This window comes from Podarcis muralis, chromosome 13 (genome assembly GCF_964188315.1).
Source record: "Podarcis muralis chromosome 13, rPodMur119.hap1.1, whole genome shotgun sequence".
In the NCBI taxonomy this organism is placed as follows: Eukaryota; Metazoa; Chordata; class Lepidosauria; order Squamata; family Lacertidae; genus Podarcis; species Podarcis muralis.
In genome coordinates, this window is record NC_135667.1 from 24366177 (window position 1) to 24391190 (window position 25014).

General features: G+C 40.6%; 2 protein-coding genes across 2 annotated transcripts; both read right to left on the reverse strand.

Moving 5' to 3' along the window:
- Window positions 1–2917: 2917 nt before the first annotated feature.
- On the reverse strand, window positions 2918–12231 carry LOC114583085 (vomeronasal type-2 receptor 26-like). Its single transcript, XM_077917785.1, has 8 exons — window positions 12152–12231; window positions 10940–11102; window positions 10051–10226; window positions 8772–9063; window positions 6547–7371; window positions 4963–5190; window positions 4496–4622; window positions 2918–3819 (listed from the first exon to the last, which is right to left on the reverse strand). Exons 1-8 carry the CDS (start codon window positions 12229–12231, stop codon window positions 2918–2920), a joined length of 2793 nt encoding a protein of 930 aa, XP_077773911.1.
- A 1417-nt stretch (window positions 12232–13648) lies between these two features.
- On the reverse strand, window positions 13649–23238 carry LOC114583084 (vomeronasal type-2 receptor 26-like). Its single transcript, XM_028704432.2, has 6 exons — window positions 23036–23238; window positions 21935–22226; window positions 19393–20232; window positions 17142–17369; window positions 15940–16066; window positions 13649–14550 (listed from the first exon to the last, which is right to left on the reverse strand). Exons 1-6 carry the CDS (start codon window positions 23236–23238, stop codon window positions 13649–13651), a joined length of 2592 nt encoding a protein of 863 aa, XP_028560265.2.
- Between the last annotated feature and the right edge of the window lie 1776 nt (window positions 23239–25014).

A 25014-nucleotide genomic window follows, 5' to 3' on the forward strand; every position in this document is an offset into this window, starting at 1 on the left:
CTGTGAAGAAACACGGATGTAGCATTTTTCAGGTATTTTGTTTTTCATTACAAATTTGAGATCTGAAATGTAAGACTTAGTCACACAATAACATGTGCAAGTACAGGCACTTTCAATGCACTACAGCTCTGATTAGTTAATACACAGGAGCTTTGAGGCTGATTTCAATTCTTTTCACTTTTCCCAACTCTGCCCATCTCCCCATCCTAAACTCTTAGCTCTTTTATTTCTTTAGTGTTCCATGAATAAATGGAACACTTCCTTGCAGAAACCTCAAATAAATCTCAGCATAGGAATATCTGATCCAGTCCGAGGGTTTGTGGAAGGAAGGGGCTATATTTCTTCTTGGGGAATTAAAGGTCATTCAAGGAGTAGAAGTTCAGAAGGGGGACAGGAACAGTCACAGATGGAAGAGTTTGCCTCACATCTCCCCGAAGATATATTTCTTAATGAGAAAATTTCTGAGAACAATAATCTTTTTCATTTTCTCTTCCCAAAAAATATTTTGGAAAATGTTCATTGAATGTTCTCCCACTTTCTGCAATGGCTCCCATCCCACCACGCCTGACCTGTTTCTTCCCCTAGAAGGCTCCATTGCAGAATTTCTCTAAATATTCTACACCACTTTTTGTGGCATGCACTATCCTTTTATCCAACAGCACTTGCATAATATTCTGTTGCAACATGACCTCTTATTCCACTTTCCCGAGCAGCTTGACTTTGCAAGGATGGCTTCATTATGCAGTCTGTCTCCTCTTTCTGATTTAAAAATGAAGCATTGTGAAGTTTGCTGCTAAGGCTACTGCATGTTTGTCAAAAGCAAATTAACTGCAGCTTGCTCTGAATACCCAAGTTAACAAACAAAAAAAGAAAGAAAAAGAAAGAAGACCTATCATTTCGGTGTCTATCTGTATGCTGCTGTCTAATTTCTTGCAATAGATCATGACTAGCATGATCCACAACTCAGTTAAATTCAAATACTTGAATTTAAAACAGGGGTAGGGAACCTGTGACCCTGCAAATGTTAATGGACTCCAACTCACATCAGCCCCTGTTATGATGGTCAAAGTTCAGGAATGATGAAAGTTGTAGTTCAGCAACATCTGCAGTGTCACAGCTCCCCTTCTGCCGATAGAAAACAATTTTGGGGTGACATTGTAAATGGTATTACCTTTTGTGTGAAAGACCAATATATAGCAGTAATGAATCCCTTTTTACAAAAATGGAGCATAGGCAAGCATTCCAAATTCTCATTGGATTTTGAAAGCAGCAAGACGAAAAGTTGAGTTAGTTGTGCTTTCGTTCAACATTAAGTCTCCCACTGTTCCCAGCCAGCCAGATATTCATAAACAGGATTTGATACAGCTGGTGCTCTATGCTACCAGCATTTGTTATTAAGCAGTATACTGCCCATACATCTGGAGGTTCAATTGTTCTGTTTCTAGTGTTTGAACTGTGACTTATTTCTTTAACAATGCACACACACGCACACACACACACACACACACACACACACACACACAGAGAGAGAGAGAGAGAGAGAGAGAGAGGTTAATTGTAAACAAAACCTCTAAACACTTGCAAAGAATAATTTTTAAAAATACATTGAAACTGTCAGTAAAAACCAAAGCTTTAAAACAAGTTTGTTTGTTTTTTTAAAATCAGAATATGGCAAGTCAGTGCTTGATGGTGGAATCATTTAGAGAAAAATGCATGTCTGAAGTAAACATTGCGCTGGGACTGAGGAGACGCCAAATTCAGTCTTGAGCTTAAAGACTCACACAGTGTCTATGGGGAAACTCACTATCTGTCAACCTCAGATGCCTCATCTTTAAAACTGGAATGTGACTCAATGTGTCTTTTTGACATCTGAGAAATGTATGAAATAATATTATGTGCTAGAAAAAATAAATCAAGCTCTTTATACACCATGCATTCATTGTAATCTTACTGTTCAGTGTTGCTTGTTATATTTCACTGCAGACTGTAATCCGTTCTGAATCCCCATCCTGGAAAATGATCTTGATACAGAGGAATATTGTTAAATTGCTCACAAAGTCATATCTGCGTGGCTACTCTGCTTCTGCCTCTTTCAAGTTACAGTCCCCAATCATTTGTACACCAGGCTAGGTAAATATTCCAGCGAAGCATGCCCAAGGGGAATTGTGTGCAACAAAGATAGCTTAATTTCAATAGTCAGGAGCACACATGACTTCTGATAATTTGAACTGGAAATACTATCTTAAAAGACAGTAGTAGATGGGCAACTTCTGAAGTAAAACACACCTGCAACTATATGCTCTGATCTATTGCAGGAAACAGGGTGACACAGGTCATTTGGGAATAGGCCGTAAGAGTTGCTAGAAACAGAAATCACATATCAGTGATCTTCATATAACTTTTGTGGTAAGTCTTTGTGGCAAAAAATACACATTTTGGTTTTTGGACAAAATCAGTACACATCTCTTTTAGCTTCCTGCTAGTCAGCAATAGGAGAATTGCATCCCTCTAGGGCATCCCTCCAGATGATATTGGACATGATATCTCATCAGCCCCACCCAGCATGGCCAGTTGTTAGGGGTAACAGAAACTGTAGTCCAGAAACATCTGGAGGGGCATAGGATCCCATTCACTGCTTTAGGGTGGGGGGTAGCAATCTAAGGGACTGCACTGATTGGACTTTGAAGGGATTTCCTGATTACTTTGCAACTTTCATATATAGTTAATATATTATATTTATCAAGCCTATGATGGCTCCTAATCTGCCTTACTCCATAAAAGTAGGCATATAACAACAGCAGTTTAAGCCAATCCCTGAAGCCCTTTGTATTGCTGACCTGTTTCTAGTGCTTGTGAAAGGAATCCCTTGACTCGGCAAAATTTTAGCCTATGAAGGAAAGTGTGACCCTCAAATGACTTAGTTATTTCTCCTTGTTAAGTGCTCCTTGCTGTTCAACTCAGGCCTTAGAGCAATGATATAACATTTGGGGAAGAAGATACAACCCAACAATCCAACACTTGAGGCCAAGATGGAGAAGATTTCAACCACCATCATGTATTTTCCCTTTGTGCTCAGGTAAGTTGGAACAAAAGAGACCCACACACTGCAAAACACCAACATGCTGAAAGTGATGAACTTGGCCTCATTAAAAGTGCTGGGCAATGTCCTAGCAAAGAAAGCCACAATGAAGCTGACAAGAGCCAGGAATCCCATGTATCCCAGAACACAGTAAAACATAGAGGCAGACCCTTCATTACATTCAACCACAATTTCTTTAGACAAAGAGTCCATGTCCAAATCTGGGAAAGGAGGAGCAGTACAGAGCCACACAGTACAAATAGCTCCTTGAATGAGAGAACAGGAGAGAACAATGGAAGTTGCCAGTTTTTTCCCCACCCAGTTCCTTACTCTGGATCCTGGCCTTGTAGCCATGAATGCCAAAACCACAGTGGTCGTTTTTGCCAACACAGAAGAAACAGCCACAGAGAAGATGATGCCAAAGGTTGTTTGTCGTAGCAGGCAGGTTGCTATCTGAGGTCTCCCAATGAACAGCAATGAACAGAGGAAGCAGAGCAGGAGAGCAACCAGTAGAGTGTAGGTGAGACTTCGATTGTTGGCTTTGACGATGGGGGTGTTTTTGTATTTAATGAATATCCCGAGTACCAAAGCTGTGATCACAGAAAACGAAAGTGCCAAGAAAACTAAAATGATGCTCAAAGCTTCCTCATAAGACAGAAAGTTTAAAATCTTGGGAAGGCATCCATCTTGGTGTTTATTTGGATACTGATCTGCTGGGCATCTGATGCACTTGTCGCTGTCTGAAAAAGGAAATGATGATACCTCCCTCTCCCAAACAAGTGAGGGACTATCTATCTATCTATCATCTATCTATCTATCTATCTATCATCTATCTATCTATCTATCTATCTATCTATCTATCTATCTATCTATCATCTATCTATCTATCATCTATCTATCTATCTATCATCTATCTATCTATCATCTATCTATCTATCTATCTATCTATCTATCTATCTATCTATCTATCATCTATCTATCATCTATCTATCTCTATCTATCTATATCTATCTATCTATCTATCTATCATCTATCTATCTAATCTATCTATCTATCTATCATCTATCTATCTATCATTTATCTATCATCTATCTATCTATATCATCTATCTATCATCTATCTATCTATCTATCTATCTATCTATCTATCTATCTATCATCTATCTATCATCTATCATCTATCATCTATCTGCCATTAGAGGACATATAATGTGACCTAATGCAAGGGCATGTAGGTGCTGTTTGCTATCCTGGAAGCATGAACATGAAAGCACAATAAATAAATGCTAACTCCTCTTGGTTTTCTTGCAAAGAATCTCTGAAATAATTTATATTGCTTTGGAAGTGATGATGCAGTCTGAACCATGCCTACTTTATGTGTCAATGTTTTAACGTGATCACGTGCTGTGTCACCTACCCAAGGCCACAGAAATCATCTCTTCTGGACATGGATCGCAATCATAGCAACAGAATGGTTTCCCATCTTTCTTTTTCCTAATAGAACCTGGGCTGCATTTGTCATTGCACACTGAAGCGGGTGACATCTATTCATAAAGATAAGGGAGGAAAAGCTGAATACATATTGTTCCCAAGGGAAGATTCAGATTTAACTGAATGACATCAAAGACCTGGGAAAGAGCACTGTGAATGCAGGACAGGTTCATAATTTCTGGGAAATGACTTCTCTGATTTACATGGCTCAGAGAGGAGGCCTTCATAGCCCTGATATTAATTCCACTCATGTCTTTTTATAGGCCATCAAAATATAACATTGTAATAATAATAATAATAATAATAATAATAATAATAATAATAATAACAACTTCTCAGATGTACATTAATAGTTAACGGGTTATCCAGTGATAACCATTAATCAGAGCATACCTGCTTAAACTTGTTGTGCCATGTGATGATCTCCTCACTAATCATGAACTCTCTGCCTGAAAAAGCCCATGGATCCATCTTTCCCACTTTCACCCTTGAAAAGGATTTGTTAGGGAAAGTAACCCAATTTATAATATCAAATCCACTTTCTAATTCACCTTTCCCATCCAAAGACAACTGGTCCCCAGCACTGTTGTTAAATGAGATTCTCTTCAGGAAAGGATGAATCTACAGTTGAAGAGGCAAAAACACCTTTACAAAATTATGGGAGGTAGAGCAGTATATCATTTTACAAATTTCACTCTAGCCTATTTCAGTATTAGATGAGAAATGTGAGAAAGAGAGCAGGGAAGTGCTTGCTGGTTCCACCACCTCTGTGATTTATAACCTGAGTGATTTCACCCCTGTCGGATTGACAACCCTATTTGATCAGCATTCTAAATAGCATGCACTAAGTCTGACAATTATGAGCATGGTGTTAATACGAACATAAAACAACAGATAAAACATAATTAACATGAAAGTCAATTTTAAACAAAAGTAGCCAGAAAACAGCAAGAGTTTCAAATGTAATAAGTCATCCCAAATGCCACCAGAAGCAGGATCATTTTAAATTGTCAACTGGACCACAGAAATGAGAGAGGTAGAAGAGAGTTCCAAGGTTGAGGGTTTGTTCTATGAAGTTGCTCAGTTGCTGTTGGTGCATGGTTATGAGACATGGCACAGTTTGGGGACATACAGAGGAAGGACTCCATTGCTGACATGCATGAACAAATAAGTTTGTATTGGAGAAGGGAGTGTTTGAGACATCGTGGTTCTGGACCATAGGGCTGGGCAAGAAATTTTGACACATGAGGCATACCCCCGAATAGGGCCCCTCCCCACTTGAGAAGAGGATGAAGATGGAAGATCTACGTTAGGAGCAAGGGTGAAGATAGAAAGATCTACATCAGGATCTGCTACACTGGGTGGACCTTTCCTCCTGATGTGGTTGCCTCACTTTACCTCATGTGCAGGATGGCCATAGAAACGTTTTCAAGTAAAAAGCCAGCTCTTTGATTAGACCCAGAAACTCAAGATATTAACGCGAGTCTGTCATTAATCAATTTTGAGTACAGGTATGTTCAGTTGATGTGCAATTGCTGATGCATGGAAGGTGGAACAGGAGCGGAAAGGGGCTCAATGGGGTGAGGTGGAATGTGGCAGAATGATGCAGGGTGCACTTATATGCATTCTGTGGATGCATGCGGGGCCAGGAACTGAGCTTATAATACAAGTAACAACCATTTCATATGGGTCACCACCTGTACTATTACCTCTAGTCAGTGCAAAGTGCTAGTCCAAGACATTTTGCTGCATGAGGCAGAGGACATCATGACATGCCCTTAGACATTTTGCTGCATGAGGCAGAGGACATCATGACTTCCACTAGACTACACTGGAAGTTGATGGGTGATGGGGTATTGTCCTCTTAAGGAAGCTAGCAGTGAGGGGGCAGGAGAACCATGCCTATGTAGCATAATCTAGAACACCACCTTTCTTTCTACTCATGTCCTCAAAATATTTTGATTAAAGAGGTAGTACCTGCCATGGTTGCGGGTTTGGTCTGGGCTTGGACTTCATTGAGTACATGGTGTGTAAAGCATGTGCTATGACATAAACAGCATTGTATATACTGTAGCTTTGGGGAGTCATGCTCATTTCAAAAAATGGTCCAGAAAGACTCTCCAGCTTCTCCTTCCCAGTGCAGGTTCCATCGTTCTCCCCATCCACAGGGGAATCTAAAAATACACAGTCAAAAGCTTGTTCCCAGAAATCTTGGATGAAATCATCTCCAGTGGGTGAGTGGGGATTTAAGGTCAGAAGGAATTTTTTGAATTCTCGTATCTCAGTGGAGTGAACCGCAAAAGACAACGCTCCTTGGAAGACTTCTAAGTCCCAGTTCCTATGAAACTGCAGTGCTGGGAAGTCCCACTGCGCTGTCAGAATCCAAACTCTGCCTAGAGACTCTGCCGTATCGTCTGCTTGTACTAGCATGTATTTCAAACCCAATGTGGAGTGAGTTTCTGCATATACAACAATTGCATTGACTGAGTTGTTCTTGAAAAAATGAGAAATATTCTCTGCCTTCATGTACACTTCATGCATTTCAGAGAAGTCTGTCAAGGGAGGCATTTTGTCAGTGAATGCTGTACAGATACCACTCTGTGAAAGTCTTGGCATCAACCTTCCCACAAAATTTTCTCCTTTATCATCATCCAGTGTAATGATCCCAACCCATGTCCACTCGAAATGCAGAAGTAATTGAACGATTCCAATGTACTGATACTCTTCATTGGGGACCACCCGGTAGATGAAAGGGAACTGGATCTTAGAACTCAGAGAAGGACCAAATAAATAGTAAGAGACCTATGCAAGAGAAAATTTATTTTCAAAATTGGAAAAGATTCTAACAGTGAAAGTCTGCATACTGAAAAACAGTTATGTAAAAGATTTGCCTTTGAAATTTCAAGGAATGGTTATGGTTGCAGTGGTAAAGACTTGACGCTGTTATGCCAAAAAGTGGAGGAGTGAATTTCTGCTGCGGATGGCAAAGTATATGACTATGCATTTATGTCGAAAATAACTTTGTTTGAATGGTGGAGAAAAAAAATGAAACAATTTCATAATAGATTGGGTACCATTTCTTGAATATTGCCAGAAAATGGCACATGCACAACATTTATTTGATATGTTATAAACACTCCTATCAATGGATATAGGTTTTTTTTATATATTACTGATACGGTGTTTAATTTCGTCCTTTTCTGTCATATTGATGGTTCATTTTTTTGTATGTTGCTTGAATGCAACAAATAACAAATGAGGAGGTTGTAGGCAGCCCAAGTGTGCTTTTAGAATGGAGTAGTAAAGATATGCTCCATTCGTCCTCTGTTCTTCTCTTTTCTCATTAATTTTGCTTTGCTTTTTATCTGTTTTGTCCACAATACATGGAGCTGTATTCATTCATTCATTCATTCATTCATTCATTCATTCATTCAGCCTTTATTGGCATAATACATTGAGTTATATGTTAACATGATATAATGGGAATTTTCACCAGATTCTCCATCGTGTGCTGTAGGAGAAGGACTTGAGTGTTGCTGCTTATGGCCCCAATCATTCCTTCCAAGTGCATACTACTGATTTTTATTATTATCATTTTTAGGTGGAAGGGCAATTGTTGAATGGTAGAACACATGTTTGGCATGGGAAATGTTCCAGGGTCAATTCCTGGAATCTTGCAGTAGGGCTTGGAGAGATCCTTGTCTGAAGTACTGCAGAAAAACCTCTGGTCATTGTTGACAAAATTGAGTTGATAGACTGATTCAGTATATAACAACTTTCTGTGTTGTTTTATGTACTATTTGGAACTTGGCAAGATACTCCACAAGACATCTCTTCCATCTCTCCCCTTTAACTTTATGCACCATTTCTGCTTATACCATTACATATTTCAGTGCAACTTTCTGATTATAATTTATACTTTGATTAAAGAGGTCCCCTCCTCCCATTTCCAGACAGACAACTGCTGCAAAGATGTTCATGATCATTAAGCAAGTTAAACCCTTAAAGAGAATATATGCTTTTCTCTTTTTTAAAGAGATTTATTAAAAAGCAGATTTGCTCCAAAATGAAGCAAGGTGTTCTATTGTCATCACATTCACGTCTTCTCTATCTTTCTCCTTCACGTATTCATATATGTGTGTGCCAGTTCTGAGCATACAAGGGAGGTTTTGAAACCCATGTGCCTCACATACACACCCTACCTGAGGAATCTTATAGGTGCCTAAGATGGTAGCCATGTAAAGTGAGGTTTCAGCATCAAGTCCTCCAATGGCAGCTATCAGATTCTTCTGTGTGCCACACTTGTAGTTGGGGACTGCACTTTTCTGGCTAAAAAGAAGGTTCAGAGTGGTTTGAAATGTCAACTTTTCATTGAAGTAGCTGTCATAGATGTGGAATCCCAATGTAACATTTGGTAAAATCCTGGGATTCTCGTTGATCTCCTTAACTGCATACACGAAGGCCAGGACATACTGGTAGTATTTTGTCACTACACTGAAATGAGAGTGCAGGTTATAACGCATAAACTTGCTAGACCTCATGATCTACTTGTCAAGTTCACATGGTTGTTACAGAGAACTCTGCAGGCATTAATGACACAGGAAACATGGTACTGTGGGAACCTGCAAGACTGTCTGTTTTGACTTGTACCCAATGACCCAATTAAGGAAATAACACAAGGTAATGACTGTTTCATCCCTTCTCATCACGAGAGTGATTTTCTTCAGCAGGGAGCCTTTTGTATCTGTGCAATTGAGAACACAGATATTCCAGGGTTCTGAATCATCAGTGGAGCATCCATGGACTTAAAAGGCTCCCTGGTGGGGGGAATTTGGGGGGCCTTGAGGATTGGGTTAAATGTGAAACCCCATTGTACCTGCATTGCCACTACAAGGCTGTAATGCCTGAAAAGGCCTGTTCTGCACATTATCATTATTACATCTTTAAATGCTTCAAAACCATATGAAATTTACACATACCCAACCCCAGGCAGTGAGGTTTCAGATCAGGGGACTATAGAAAAAGCAGGGGAGGGAAAGGCAAAAAGCAAAGGGGAACAAGGGTGTGCACATATATTTTCTATAACTCCCATATGCACACATGAATCGTGGAAAACATACATAACCCGAGGTACCACTGTACTGAATTAGGTTCATTAATTTCAGAGGGTCTACTTCAAAGCGGGAAGGTAAACGGTGTTCCGTGTGCTGCGCTGGCTTGCCAGAGCAGCGATGTCACGCTGGCCACGTGACCCGGAAGTGTCTGCGGACAGCACTGGCTCCTGGCCTATAGAGTGAGATGAGCGCACAACCCTAGAGTCTGGCAAGACTGGCCCGTACGGGCAGGGGTACCTTTATCTTTTACCTTTTACTTCAGGCAGGACTTGCTTTGGATACAACCTATTATTATCTATCATTTGGAATCATAACAAAAACTCCCAATAATCTTCTTATGGACATCTCATGGAAGAAAGATACTTACAGAGAATCTCCAACAAACATTGCATTGGGGTGTACATCAAAAGTTATAGTGTTAAAGAAAGAGAAGAACTGAGAAGAGATACCACCAATGATGAGGTCACCCTGCTCATAATACTCATGTGGGATCTGTAGGGGATCGTTCACACTGCAAGTAGGAGGATGTGCCTTGCTCTCAGTCTGGGGAAGAAATGTCAATGTTAACATCAGTAGCCACAGCAGCAACAACAGCATTGCACATAAAAGTGAATTCTTTTCTACTGAAGCAAACCCACTCTTCCAGGCTAATTCATTATTATCTAGTATCAGCTGGTTCAGGACAGATTTGTTTCCAAGCTCTCCTGAAGCCACTATGTGACCTGTAAAATGGTTCTTCCTGTCCACAGTTCACACCCCCAATCTCTGAAAAGCACATACATAGGGTTGTATATGTATTTTCATCTTGATTACTTATTATGAGTCTAGTCTCCGAAAACCCAGGTTATCATTGGGAAGAAAGAATTACTGTAATTTGACATAATTATAAGGTAATTATAAATCAGCTTCCCAGAGCGCTCTGCTCATAAAGAGCAGAACAGCAGAAGAAAACATGTTGGCTGGGTATTATCTCAGGGTTGTTTCTTTCTGGGATCAAGATCAACAACTGGGCATAGAATGACACTGAGAAAATACATTCAGAAAACTAAAGCCTTGGGATGAAGCCATAGGAATAGGGAATTTATGCCTGTCCAGATGTTATTGCACTCCAGCTGCCATCATCCTTGACTACTAATCATGTAGGGCTATATGTCAGCATCAAGTATCTTGAGTTGGGCTCACAAATGGATTGACAAGCAGTGCCATTCCCATTACATCAGTGCTATATATGCATGATCAGCTATGATAATCAGTACTCTGGGAGGTGCATTCTGCATTAGTTGCAACCTCTGGACCATCTTTAAGGGCAGCTTCTTATGAAGGGTATTACAATAGTTCAGTCTGGAGATTGCTAGAGCACAGGTCACTGTAGCTACTGTATATGCAGAAACACTGTCTTCATTGGATTTTATAGCGTTGCTGCATGAAGTAGAAACAGATTATATAACAGAGATAACTCTCAGAAGCAGGCTTTCAGCTGTTTATCTCCAGACCCTTCTGTGGTTGGAAGGAGCAATGGAACTTGCACAGGGAAGGAGAAATTATGCCATACCCCCTACTTTACACACCGTCTTTAGCTGAAGAAATTGTGGTTGAATGTAATGAAAGACCCATCCCTACATTTTATTCTGTGCTTAGATAATTAGAGATTCCTGGCTCTGGTCAGCTTGGCTGTCATTTTCTTTGCTAGAACATCGCCCAACATTTTTAATGAAGCCAAGTTCATCATTTTCAGCATTTTGGTGTTGTGCAGTGTGTTTGTGTTTGTGTGTGTGTGTGTGTGGGGGGGTATCTTTTGTTACCTGAGCAGATATCTAACTGTTCAGTACAGTTGACAAACCTTTTTAAAGAATGATTCTCCCCTCATAGTTCATCCTCACAGAAAGAAAGCTTCTTATAATGACACAATCCTATAGCAAGATCTGCTGGGATTAGTGGGGTGAGGAAACAGTGGGCTTCTAGGTGAACTTGGAGGTTACTGGTACAGATGTGCTACATCAGCATATCTTCCCATCCTGACGGAGCCAGGACCTAGCTGGCTGAGATGAGCCCAATGGAACTTCAGACAGCATAATCCCCCTAAAAGAGGAATTCTGGGGGTGTTGTGAGAGACGGATCAGAGAGGGGGACTTAGGTTGTATCCTAACCCTGATCTACTCAGCCACATGACATGGCAGCCTGTCAAAAGAGTCATGTGACTGAAACATTGTTTTAAACACTTGTTTTACCTCTGCCAAACTGAGGCTGACTCAGCCAGCAACAGACCTGGTTCTGAAGAGAGTTTGGAGTAAAACCCCATCTAGGGTCAGGAATGGGCCAATTTCTCAGACACAGGAGCTGCTTAACCACAGTCCTTCTGTCTTGCCAGGATTCAAATTTGTTCAGCTTGTTCTCCTTCATTCATCTTACAACTGCATGCAGGCAGTGGCTCAGTAATTGCACAACTTCTCCTGATTCAGATGATAAACCTGTGTGTCATCATCGTCATCATCATCATCATCATCATACTGATGGCACGTTGCCCTGAATCTCCTAATGACCTCTCCATGTGGGTTTGTGTAGATATTAAACAGCACTGGAGATAAGAAGGTCCTGTGCAGCACCTCATAATATAGCTGCCAAATAAACCACTGATTATCTGGCCAGAGAAACTCCAGGGGAGAAGAACAAAGGGCACAGAGAGCATAAGCAGAGTGGGGGATTATATCTCTTCCTCCATTGCCCTGGGCTCCATATTGCGTATTCACCTCGCTCCTCTGACAGAGAAAAAATAGATTAATTAGTAAGAGGGAACCACATCATTATCTGGATAGGTCATTTCCTGGTCAACACTGAGAATTTACTTCTAAATGATCCCAAGAAAAGTTCCCATAGTAGCTGCTTGTGTAACCACAGGCATCATCATAAAAGGGTATATGCACTATGCAAAAGAGGACACATGATGGTATAAAAGGTGTATATCTTCATTCATATTTACTTGTGCAAACTTTGAAATAATTTTCAGAATTAAATTTTACAGAAGTCAATTAAATTCCCATACAGATCCCCACAAATTTATTCAATTAAATTGCACATGATTTCCAGATCACCCCAAATCAGTTCATCCCTCTGCAGTTAATTTACCAACAATTAATTTCCAAGCAGATGCTGTTCAGAAAGTATTTCCCTTCAATTAATTATCTCCATTCAATTATTATCATTACCCTTGATATTAAAATTTTAAAATAACTGGGAGTGCAGTTGTGTTTCTAGTAGAGAGGGTCTTAATACCAGATGAGGTGTATTCACAGTACAATCCCCCTGGAAATAGAAGGGAAGCTATGATATAGTCAAGGGACATTTGAAGTTTCATTTTAAGACTTGCAGCATGGTAGGAATAGCTCTCAGTACAAACCAAATTATGACTACTCAGAAGTAACTTCAATTAAATTCCATGGATCTTCATCTCAGGTAAGTGGGATTGGGACTGCAGGTTTAGCTTCCTGATTAATGAAGTTGAACAAATCAAGATACTTTCCAGAATCTTACTGGATGTGCATGGGGAAAGGACACTGGTTTGTACTGGAAATACTGGAGTGTCTAGTATGAGAGGGAGTATCTGGTGCTGGAAATATATTGGGAATTGGGATACTAATGCTCCCGAATCCTCTGTTTAGCTCTGGTTTAAAAGCTCGCTTTGTAATTCCAATCATCACTGCCTTTTACTAGCCAGCAGAGATCAGTAGGTGTTCCTGCGGATCAGGATTTTTCAGAAGACAGAAGGAGAAAGGACTGGTGCCACCAACTGTGAAGCCTATGATGGCTCCTAATCTGCCTTACTCCATAAGAGTAGGCATATAACAGTAGCAGTTTAAACCAATCCCTGAAGTCCTTTGTATTGCTGACTTGTTTCTAGTGTTTGTGAAAGGAATCCCATGACTCCACAAAATTTTAGCCTATAAAGGAACGTGTGACCCTCAAATGACTTAGTTATTTCTCCTTGTTAAGTGCTCCTTGCTGTTCAACTCAGGCCTTAGAGCAATGATATAACATTTGGGGAAGAAGATACAACCCAACAATCCAACACTTGAGGCCAAGATGGAGAAGATCTCAACCACCACCATGTATTTTCCCTTTGTGCTCAGGTACGTTGGAACAAAAGAGACCCACACACTGCAAAACACCAACATGCTGAAAGTGATGAACTTGGCCTCATTAAAAGTGCTGGGCAATGTCCTAGCAAAGAAAGCCACAATGAAGCTGACAAGAGCCAGGAATCCCATGTATCCCAGAACAAAGTAAAACATGGAGGCAGACCCTTCATTACATTCAACCACAATTTCTTTAGACAAAGAGTCCATGTCCAAATCTGGGAAAGGAGGAGCAGTACAGAGCCACACAGTACAAATAGCTCCTTGAATGAGAGAACAGGAGAGAACAATGGAAGTTGCCAGTTTTTTCCCCACCCAGTTCCTTACTCTGGATCCCGGCCTTGTAGCCATGAATGCCAAAACCACAGTGGTCGTTTTTGCCAACACAGAAGAAACAGCCACAGAGAAGATGATGCCAAAGGTTGTTTGTCGTAGCAGGCAGGTTGCTATCTGAGGTCTCCCAATGAACAGCAATGAACAGAGGAAGCAGAGCAGGAGAGCGACCAGCAGAGTGTAGGTGAGACTTCGATTGTTGGCTTTGACGATGGGGGTGGTTTTGTATTTAATGAATATGCCGAGTACCAAAGCTGTGATCACAGAAAACGAAAGTGCCAAGAAAACTAAAATGATGCTCAAAGCTTCCGCATAAGACAGAAAGTTTAAAATCTTGGGAAGGCATCCATCTTGGTGTTTATTTGGATACTGATCTGCTGGGCATCTGATGCACTTGTCGCTGTCTGAAAAAAGAAACAAAAATATGATAACTCCATCTTCCAAACAAGTAAGGGACAAAAACATATAGTGCCATCATATATATTTCTACTCAGAAGTCAGTCCCATTAAATTCAATAGAGTATATTTATCAGTAGGTGGTTTTAGGATTGCTGTGTGTAACATGTAAAGCATTGGGAGAAACAGAAGCCTGCAGTGAACTATCAGGCTCAATGGTTTAATATAAACTCCAGTTGTTTCAATAGCTAATAAGCAATTTTTGTTTGAGGAGCTATACATAATTGGAGATGCTTAATGCTGAAAGGGATTACTATGTCTTGGCTAAGGTTTGATGACTAGCTTATAAATGGGTTTTAGCAGCAATGTTATTAAGGTCTATGTAAAAATGGATTGTTAATAGATGGGAACTTGAAGTAATAATATACTAAGATTAAGGATTAAGATAAGAACAAAAAGGGAAAGGATTTGCTGAATTAATTAACTGAACTGGGATGCAAAAAAGGGAGGTGTGAGGAGGTCCGGGAATCAAGTGAACGAAAGACAAGATATGGAAAGACTGATTTGTTTTTAATTGTTATTTTATTTTTTCTGTTTTTTTGTACTTTATTTTTTCTATTTTTATTTTTGTGGTTTTTTTCTTGTATTATTGTAATTTTGTTTGAAACTTTAATAAATATTATTTAAAAAAAAAACACACAAAATGGATGTGCTCATTGGTAGAGCTTTATTCTTCATGCAGAAGGACATAAATTCATTCCTGCTGAAATTATCAGAAGAAGAAAGAAGAAGAGTAGGAGGAGGAGGAGGAGGAGGAGGAGGAGGAGGAGGAGGAGGAAGAAGAGTTTGGATTTGGTATCCTGCTTTATCACTACCCGAAGGAGTCTCAAAGCAGCTAACATTCTCCTTTCTCTTCCTCCCCCTCAACAAACACTCTGTGAGGTGAGTGGGGCTGAGAGACTTCAAAGAAGTGTGACTAGCCCAAGGTCACCTAGCAGCTGCATGTGGAGGAGCGGGATGCGAACCCGGTTCACCAGATTACGAGTCTACCACTTAACCACTACACCACACTGGCTCTCAGGTAGCAGGTAATATCAGAAATCTCTCCTTATGGTTGCAATTCTTAGAATGCCTGCTCAGAAATAAGTCCCTTTGAGTCAGCACTTACCAGAATGAATAATACCAGCTAGTAAAGGGACAAATAATCCATCCTAATATAAGGCCCTAGGATGGAACTGTAGATGCTGCTTTGCTATCCTTAAAGCACAAGAAATAAATGCTAATTCCTCTTGGTTTTCTTGCAAAGAATCTCTGAAATAAGTTAGATTTCATTGGAAGGGATGATGTAGTCTGAACCATGCCTACTCATTTGTTAATGTTTTAAGATGATCACTTACCCATGGCAACAGAAATCATTTCTTCTGGACATGCATCACAGTCATAGCAACAGAATGGTTCACCATCTTTCTTTTTCCTAATAGAACCTGGGCTGCATTTGTCATTGCACACTGAAGAGGGTGACATCTATTCATAAAGATAAGGGAGGAAAAGCTGAATACATATTGTTCCCAAGGGAAGATTCAGATTTAACTGAATGACATCACAGATCTGGGAGAGAACACTGCTCATTTTTTCCTAGGAAAGGACTTCACAGGCCTTCACAGCCCTGGTATTAATTCCATCCATATCTTTTTAAAGGCAATCAAAATACAATATGCAGATGATATTATTATTATTATTTTCATTATTAACTTCATTGATGCACATGAGTGGTTAAGGGGAGGAAAGATCACTATACCACTGGCTTATTCCATTTACTCTACTGTATAATTTTGCTGGAGTAGAAAAGTTGTAGCACATGATTTGCATGCAAAAGGTCTCAACTTCAGTCCTTGGCATCTCCAGGCAATGCTGAGAAAAGGCTTCTTTCTGAATCCCCAGAGAGCTGCTGCCAGTCAATCATGTACACAACCATGAGATAGATGACCTAAGGGTCTGACTCAGGATAAGACAGATTTCCATGTTTCTAAAGGGTAGATCATTGTCCAAAATGCTCCTTTAGAATATATTAACAAAAGCTCTTGTGACAGGGTCACAATATTGGGGGCATTGTACTTTCTAAGGGGATTTACCTTATGGCAAGGTAAAGGTAAAGGACCCCTGGGCGGTTAAGTCCAGTCAAAGGCGACTATGGGGTGTGGCACTCATCTCACTTTTCAGGCTGAGGGAGCCAGCATTTGTCTGCAGAGAGCTTTCCAGGTCATTTGGCCAGCATGGCTAAACTGCTTCTGGCACAACGGGACACTGTGATGAGTGCCAGAGTGCACAGAAATGGCATTTACATTCCCATCACAGTGGTACCTATTTATATACGTGCATGTATGTTTTTGAACTGCTAGGTTGGCAGAAGCTGTGATACAGCAATGGGAGCTCACCACCCTTGCATGGAAACAAACAAGCAACCTTCTGATTGGCAAACCCAAGAGGCTCAGTGGTCTAGACCACAGTGCCACCTGTGTCCCTTTATTATGGTAAAAATAGTCCATCTACAACTAATACCACAACATTCAACCACTGATAACCATTAATCAGAGCATACCTGCATAAACTTGCTGTGCCATGTGATGATCTCCTCACTAATCATGAACTCTCTGCCCGAAAAAGCCCATGGATCCATCCTTCCCACTTTCACCCTTGAAAAGGATTTGTTAGGGAAAGTAACCCAATTTATAATATCAAATCCACTTTCTAATTCACCTTTCCCATCTAAAGACAACTGGTCCCCAGCACTGTTGTTAAATGTGATTCTCTGCAGGAAAGGATGAATCTACAGTTGAAGAGGCAAAAACACCTTTACAAAATTATAGGAGGTAGAGCAGTATATCATTTTACAAATTTCACTCTAGTCTTTCTTTAGTAATAGATTAGAAATGTGTGTGGGAGAGCAGGGATGTGCTTCCTGGTTCTACCACCTCTGTGATCTAGAACCTGAGTTCTTTCACCCTCTGCCTAAATTACAGTCCTATTTGTTTAGGGTTCTAAATTGCATAGCAATCTATGTGAATACATCAAGGTCCATGTTTCAGAAGCTACTCACTTCATGCATTAAGTGTGACAGTGATGGTCATGGTCATGTGACAGAGGGGGCAGACTAAATAGGGCATCCTGATTCTCCATAGTTACATGACAGAAACTCACCCCTAAAAGGGCATCTGAGTTTGATTGGTTTACCCTTTTTTAAACATTACTTCAATCCTGCCTTTCCACCCCTTATGATCTACAAGGTGTTAATGTGAATATAAAACAACAGATAAAACATAATTAACATGAAAGTCAATTTTAAACAAAAATAGCCAGAAAACAGCAGGAGTCTCAAAGGCAATAAGTCATCCCAACTGCCATCAGAAGTAGCATCATTTTAAATTGTCAACGGAACCACAGAAGTGAGGGAAGCAGAAGAGAGTTCCACAGCCAAGGGCCCGTTCTGTGAAGTCGCTCAGTGGACTTAATATGTTGATGGTGACCGTATAGCAGCTGATGGTGCTTGGTGCAGGGACATGGCACAGTTTGGAGACACACAGAGGAAGGACATCTTTGTTGACATGCATGAACAAATAAGTTTGTATTGGAGAAGGGAGTCTTTGAGGCATCATGGTTCTAGACTGAAGGGCCACCCAAAACATTTTGGTACCTGTGGCAGACCCCAAAAATGGGTCTTTTCCCCACTTGGGAAGGAGGGGATCAGGGAAGGTCTACATTAGTAAAAGGAGGGGAGAGAAACAAAGATCTGTTCCCTCCTGAGGTGGTTGCCTCACCTTGCCTCGTGTGCTGACTGGCCCTGCCAGACCATAGAAAACTTTTCAAGTCAAAACCAGCACTTTGATTAGACCCAGAAACTAACTGTTCCTGAAACTCAACACATCAACATAAATCTTTTGAGTATTATAAGCTCTGGTCAATGCACAGCTCCAGTACAATACATTTTCCTGCATGAAGCAAAGGACACAATGACATGCTCCCCATTCCACTAGACTAGACTGGAAGTTGATGGGTCATGGGGTAGTGTCCTCCTCCTGAGGAAGCTAGCAGTGAGGGTGTGGGACAGAAAAGCCATGCTTATGTAGCATAATCTAGAAAGCCATAGTCCCCCATTCCTTGTCTAATGGTAGGGCAGGCACTGGAAGTACAGGGCATTTCCCCTTTTAAAATGTTAGATGATTCAGCTTCTGCAGCTGACAATGAATACGGGTTACTTTTTTTCTTTGCTCTCTTCATTCTCTTTGAGAAAGCAAGATGAGGCAGCCATGCAAGCCACATCTGCTTACAGTGGCTGCTGGTAAATGTGATTCTCCTCTCCTCTACATTCCATAATGAATGGTGCGGATTTAAATTATTGTGCTCCCTCTACCTTGTTTGTGTCTTATTATGGTTGATGAACACTTTTGTTTGTGTCTTGTTGTGGTTGGTGAACAGTTTTGTTTGTGTCTTGTTATGGTTGGTGATCAATTTTGTTGTTAGTACTGGCTCTGGTGTAATCGCTTGAGTAGTTGAGCAGGAAGGAGCTCCTGGTTAGTGTGAAACATGTAGACACAGCAGTTAATTATGACTGAGATATAGAAGGGAAGTGAATGTTACGTGGGATGCAGAAGGATGCAGAGAGGGGAAATGGGGACCAAAGTTTCCAAATGCATGGACTCCTATAGTTAGCAGTGTAAAAAGCTGACAAGGTAGAAGTGGAAATGCTCATTACTGGATAGCAGATAGTCAGTTATCACAATCTTTAAACATGAGGGTATGATATGGATTTTCTATTCACGTCCGTCAAGATGTTTTGGTTAAAGAGGTAGTACCTGCCATGGTTGAAGGTTTGGAAGCGTTGCGACCACTCTGGGCTTGGACTTCAATGAGTACATGGTGTTTAAAGCATGTGCTATGATGTAAACAGCATTGTATATACTATAGCTTTGGGGAGTCATGCTCATTTCAAAAAATGGCCCAGAAAGACTCTCTAGCTTCTCCTTCCCAGTGCAGGTCCCATCGTTCTCTCCATCCATAGGGAAATCTAAAAATACACAGTCAAAAGCTTGTGCCCAGAATTCTTGGATGAACTTGTCTCCATTGGCTGAGTAGGGATTTATGGTCAGAAGGAAATTTTTGAATTCATGTACCTCAGTGGAGTGGACTGCAAAAGACAAGGCTCCCTGGAAGACTTGTATATCCCAATTCCTTTGAAATTGCACTGCTGGGAAGTCCCATTGGGCTGTCAGAATCCACATTCTTCCTTGAGCATCTGCCATATCTCCTGCTTGTACTAGAAAATATTTCAAAATCATTGTAGAATGAGTTTCTGCAAATACAACAAGTGCTTTGACTGTGTTGTTCTTGAAAAGATGAAGCATGTTCTCTGCCTTCATGTACCCTTCAAATATTTCAGAGAAGTCCGACAGAGCAGGCATCTTGTCAGTGAATGCCGCACAGATGCCGCTTTGTGAAAGTCTTGGCATCAAGCTTCCCACAAAATTTTCTCCTTTATCATTATCCTCTGTTATGATCCCAACCCACGTCCACTCAAAATGCAGAAGTAATTGAACAATTCCAATGTATTGATACTCTTCATTGGGGACCACACGGTACATGAAAGGGAACTGGGTCTTAGAACTCCAAGAAGGACCAAATAAATAATAAGAGACCTATGCAAGAGCAAAGAGTTTGTCAAACGTTGAACAGAGATTTACAGTACAAGATATGCAGTCAAAAGTACTTATGCAAGAGATTTGCCTTTAAAAATTCAAGAAATGATTACGTATGTAGTGGGAAAGATTAGAATTTATTATGCCAAAAAAAGAGAATAACAAATTCTATTACAGGAGACAAAGTATATGAATGTGTAATGGATGGCGATTGCCCGAAGCTCAGCACCATCCACATTCCCATCTTACTATATGCCTATGGCACAGTCACCTTGTCTCGCACAAGTGTTGGCTTGAAGCGGCTCCTGTGCCGCTGCCAGGAATATTGTACAGCCAACAGACTGGAACTGAACTTTGCAAAATCTAAAGCGCTTTTGTTCTCAAGAACTTGGAAGCCTCATAGATGGGAGATCAGCGGAAACCCATTAGAACAGGTCAAAACCTTTAAATAACTAGGCATCCACTTCCAATATAATACTTCCTGGAAATACCATTCTAAGCTTGCACTTAACAGAGTGGATACTCCAGCTCTGACTATCACCCGTTTCTTCTTTAACGGAGAGAATCAGTTCATCCCACCTGCACTAAAGGTCTTTAATGCCAAAGTAGCCCCACAACTCCTGTATGGCATTCCATTATGGATTGGTGCAGTTAACTAATCTAAATTTCTCTGCAAAATCGAGGTGCTGCCAAATTGTGTGTCATATGCAGCCATGTGTCTGGAAACTGGACAAAGGCTGCTGGAAACCAAAGCGTGGCTCACCACTATAAAATTCTGGCTCCGTCTACATTTCATGTCCTATCTGTCTTTTTCAACTTTCCACATGCTGGCAGAATCCCACCACTCCAAATGCCTAGCTTGCAATGAGAGCAAAATCAGAACCTGTGGCCGATCGCTTGAGTCACTGCTTATGCAGAATCCTAGAGATTGAATTCCAAACCCTTTGCAGTGCAGCCAACAAAACCTGTTCCCCACTGGGGTTGGGAATTCCACCCTCGTTTTGCCAGGGCACTCCATTTTTACACCAGCTTTACAATCCCCAGGTATGCAGAGCTCTTTCCCTCACAAGATTTAACATCTTACTGTCTGCAGTTTTGCAAGGTCGATCCTTGAAAATCCCATACTCTGAAAGAAACTGCCCTTGTGGCACAAAACAGGTTGAATCCATCACACACGTTTTATTTTATTTCCCATTTTATGCAAAAATATATGAAAAATATTTGCCCCCCTTATTGAAGGAAGCAATTTATTGCACCCACTCTTCCAGGGTGTCTTATCTGCTAAACAATTGTAGTGATGATGTTGTGGAGAATGTAGCAAGATTTTTGAGTGACTCTATGAAATTACATTGGTCTTTAGATCCATCTTCGTATCTCATGATTTCTGGACAGTTTTATCTGAAAGTATCTCCTGTTATGTTTTATTAACGTTGTTGTGCTCTCATCCATGTTTATGATGCACTTTTTTATGCCAATAAAGGAGATTGATTGAAAATTCATGAGGACAAGAGCGATTGTTAATATTATTTTTAAAAAGCAGGTTTTTCTCCACAAAGAAGCAAGGGCTGTGTTGCCATTGCATTCACAGCTTCTCTACCTTTCTCTTTCACATACTCAAATATGTTTGTTCCAGTTCTAACAATACAAGAAAGGGATGCATGTCAGGTGTTTGAAACCCACATGTCTCATAGAAACATCCTACCTGCGGGATCTTATAGATGCCTAAGATGGTAGCCATGTAAAAGGAGGTTTCAGCATCGAGTCCCCCAATGGCAGCTATCAGATTGTTCTTTGTGCCACACTTATAGTTGGGGACTGTCCTTTTCTGGCTAAAAAGAAGGTTCAGAGTGGTTTGATATGTCAACTTTTCGTTGAAGTAGCTGTCATAGATGTGGAATCCCAATGTAGCATTTGGTAAAATCCTGGGATTCTCGTTGATCTCCTTAACTGCATACACGAAGGCCTGTACATACTGGTAGTATTTCGTCACTACACTGAAATAAGAGTGCAGGTTATATCACCCATAAATTTTCTAGACCTCATGAACTACTTGTCAAGTCCACATTGTTCTTATAGAAAAGTCTGCAGGCATTAATGACTTGAACAGGAAACATGGCAAGGAAGAAACCTGTAGGGCAGTCTGCTTTGTCTTGTCCCTAATGTTCCACTGAAGAAAATGATGTGAGTGAATTTCTGTGGTGGGCAGCCAGTTGTATCTTTGCAAATCCCATGTGATTGAGAACCCAGATCTTCTAGGGATCTGAATCACCCATGGAACCTCAGTGTATACAAAAGGCTTCCTGCTGCAGAAGTTCATTGTCATCACATGTAGGAGCAAGATAATTTGCAGCCCCCTGAGGGACTAAATGTGTGGCTCCCGTCTGCTTGCATTGCCACTTCAAGGCCGTAATGTCTGAAATGGCACTTACTGTACATTATCACATCATTAAATGCTTCAAAATCATATGGAAATAATCACACACACAGTCTTGCATGGGGAGGTATTCAAGTGACAGATCGGGGGACTGTAGATCTATCAGAAGAGGGAAAGGCAAAATGTAGGGTAGATCAAGGGTGTGCAAATACGTTTTCTATTAACATCAAAGAATAATAGCATAATTGAGCTCTATCCAGGGCTACTCCCACTAAAATTAAGGAATATGACTTAGGTTCATTGACTCCAGTGGGTCTGCTTCAAGAAGGACTAGCTTTGGATACAACCCATTATTACCGTTAGGAATTGTAAATTTTAAAAAATTCATTATGACCTGCTTATGGACATCTCATGGAAAAAGATACTTACAGAGATTCTCCAACAAACATGTCATTGGGGTGTTCATCAAAGGTTATAGTATTAAAGAAAGAGAAGAACTGAGAAAAAATACTGCCAATGATGAGGTCACCTTGCTCATAATACTCATGCGGGATCTGTAGAGGATCGTTCACACTGCAAGTAGCTGGTTGTGACTTGCTCTCAATTTGGGGAAGAAACGACAGTGTTAACATCAGTAGCCACAGCAACAATAACAGCATTGCACATAAGGGTGAATTCTTTTCTAACAAAGCAAACCCACTCTTCCAGGCTAATTCATTATTATATAATAGCAGCTGGTTCAGAACAGAATTGTTTCTACACTCTCTTGATGCTGCAAGTCAATAGTGATACTATGTGGCTTGTGAAATAGCTCTTCCTGTCCACAGTCCACACCCCCAAACTCTGAAAAGCACAGACATAAGTTTTATATGTATTTTCATAATACTTTTTATGAGTGTAGTCAATGAAAATCCATGTTTTCATCAGCCAGAAATGATTACTGTAATTTGACATAATTATAAGGTAATTATAAATCAGCTCCTTAAATGTTCTCCTCATAGAGAACAGAACAGCAGAAGAAAACATGTTGGTTAGGTGTTATCTCAGGGCTGTTTCTTTCTGGGTTCAAGATCAACACCTGGACATACTATGACACTGATAAAGAAAATACATACAGAAAACCAAAGTCTTGGGACAAAGACATAGGAATAAGGAACTTGTGCCTGTCCATATGTTGCTGGACTCCAGCTTCCATCATCCCTGATTACTGACCATGCCTGCTAGGACTGAAGGGAATTGGAGTCCTACAACAACTGGAGAATTTCAAGTTCCCTATTCTAGCTTGTTAAGTGGATATAAAGGAGAATAGTATTAATGTCATCCCTCTGCAACCTTGCATAGGATTACAGTGGTTGAATGCATTCTATACCAGGCTGCTTTAGTACATTAATATAAACATTTAATGATACTATGGTGGTGGTGGTGACAGTGATTAACCATATTGTAGTCATCCTTTTCCATAAGGTTCTAGGGTTGAAATGCATGGCATAAAAATAATAGAATAAAAAACTACATAACATTTCAATATAATTGACATAAAAGTTCCCTTTAAAAAAAGCAAAATAATAAAAGAGCAGGTGATAATTTTTTTCTCATTACAGTGGTACCTCTGGATACGAACGGGATCTGTTACAGATCCCCGTTCGTATCCTGAAGTAAACGTAACCCGCACCTGCACGTCTACGCATGTGCGGGTCGTGATTCGCAGCTTCCACGCATGCTCGTGATGTCATTTTGACCGTCTGCACATGCGCAAGTGGTGAAACTAAGAAGTAATGCATTCCCTTACTTCCGGGTCACCGTGGAGCACAACCTGAAAGTGCTCAACCTGAAGCATATTTAACCCAAGGTATGACTGTAGTTCTGAATACCAACCCCTCCCAAAGACCTGGATAAAGAGGTACATTGTCAGCTGCTGCTGAAAACTTAATTATGTTGGTACTTGATGCACCTCTGAGGGGAGGTCACTTCAGAGGCAGGCTGTAACCACAGACAAGGGTGTCCCAAACTTTTCCAGGAGGTGGCATCACCAGCAAGGCCTCCTCTGCAGATCATAACTCACAAGCAAGTTGGGATGAAGTGCTCTTTCAGATAGTTGCTCTCAAGTTTTTTAGGGCCGTATATAAGCTTCAGTACCTTGGAATAGGTTCATAAGTGGGCTGACAAACAGTGCTATTCCTTGACTCTCCTTTTTATGTTCTCAATCAGCCATGATCATCAGTACAGTGGTGCCCCGCAAGACGAATGCCTCGCAAGACGAAAAACTCGCTAGACGAAAGGGTTTTCCGTTGTTTGAGTCGTTCCGCAAGACGAATTTCCCTATGGGCTTGCTTCGCAAGACGAAACGTCTTGCGAGTTCTTGCGAGTTTGTTTCCTTTTTCTTAAAGCCGCTAAGCCGTTAATAGCCG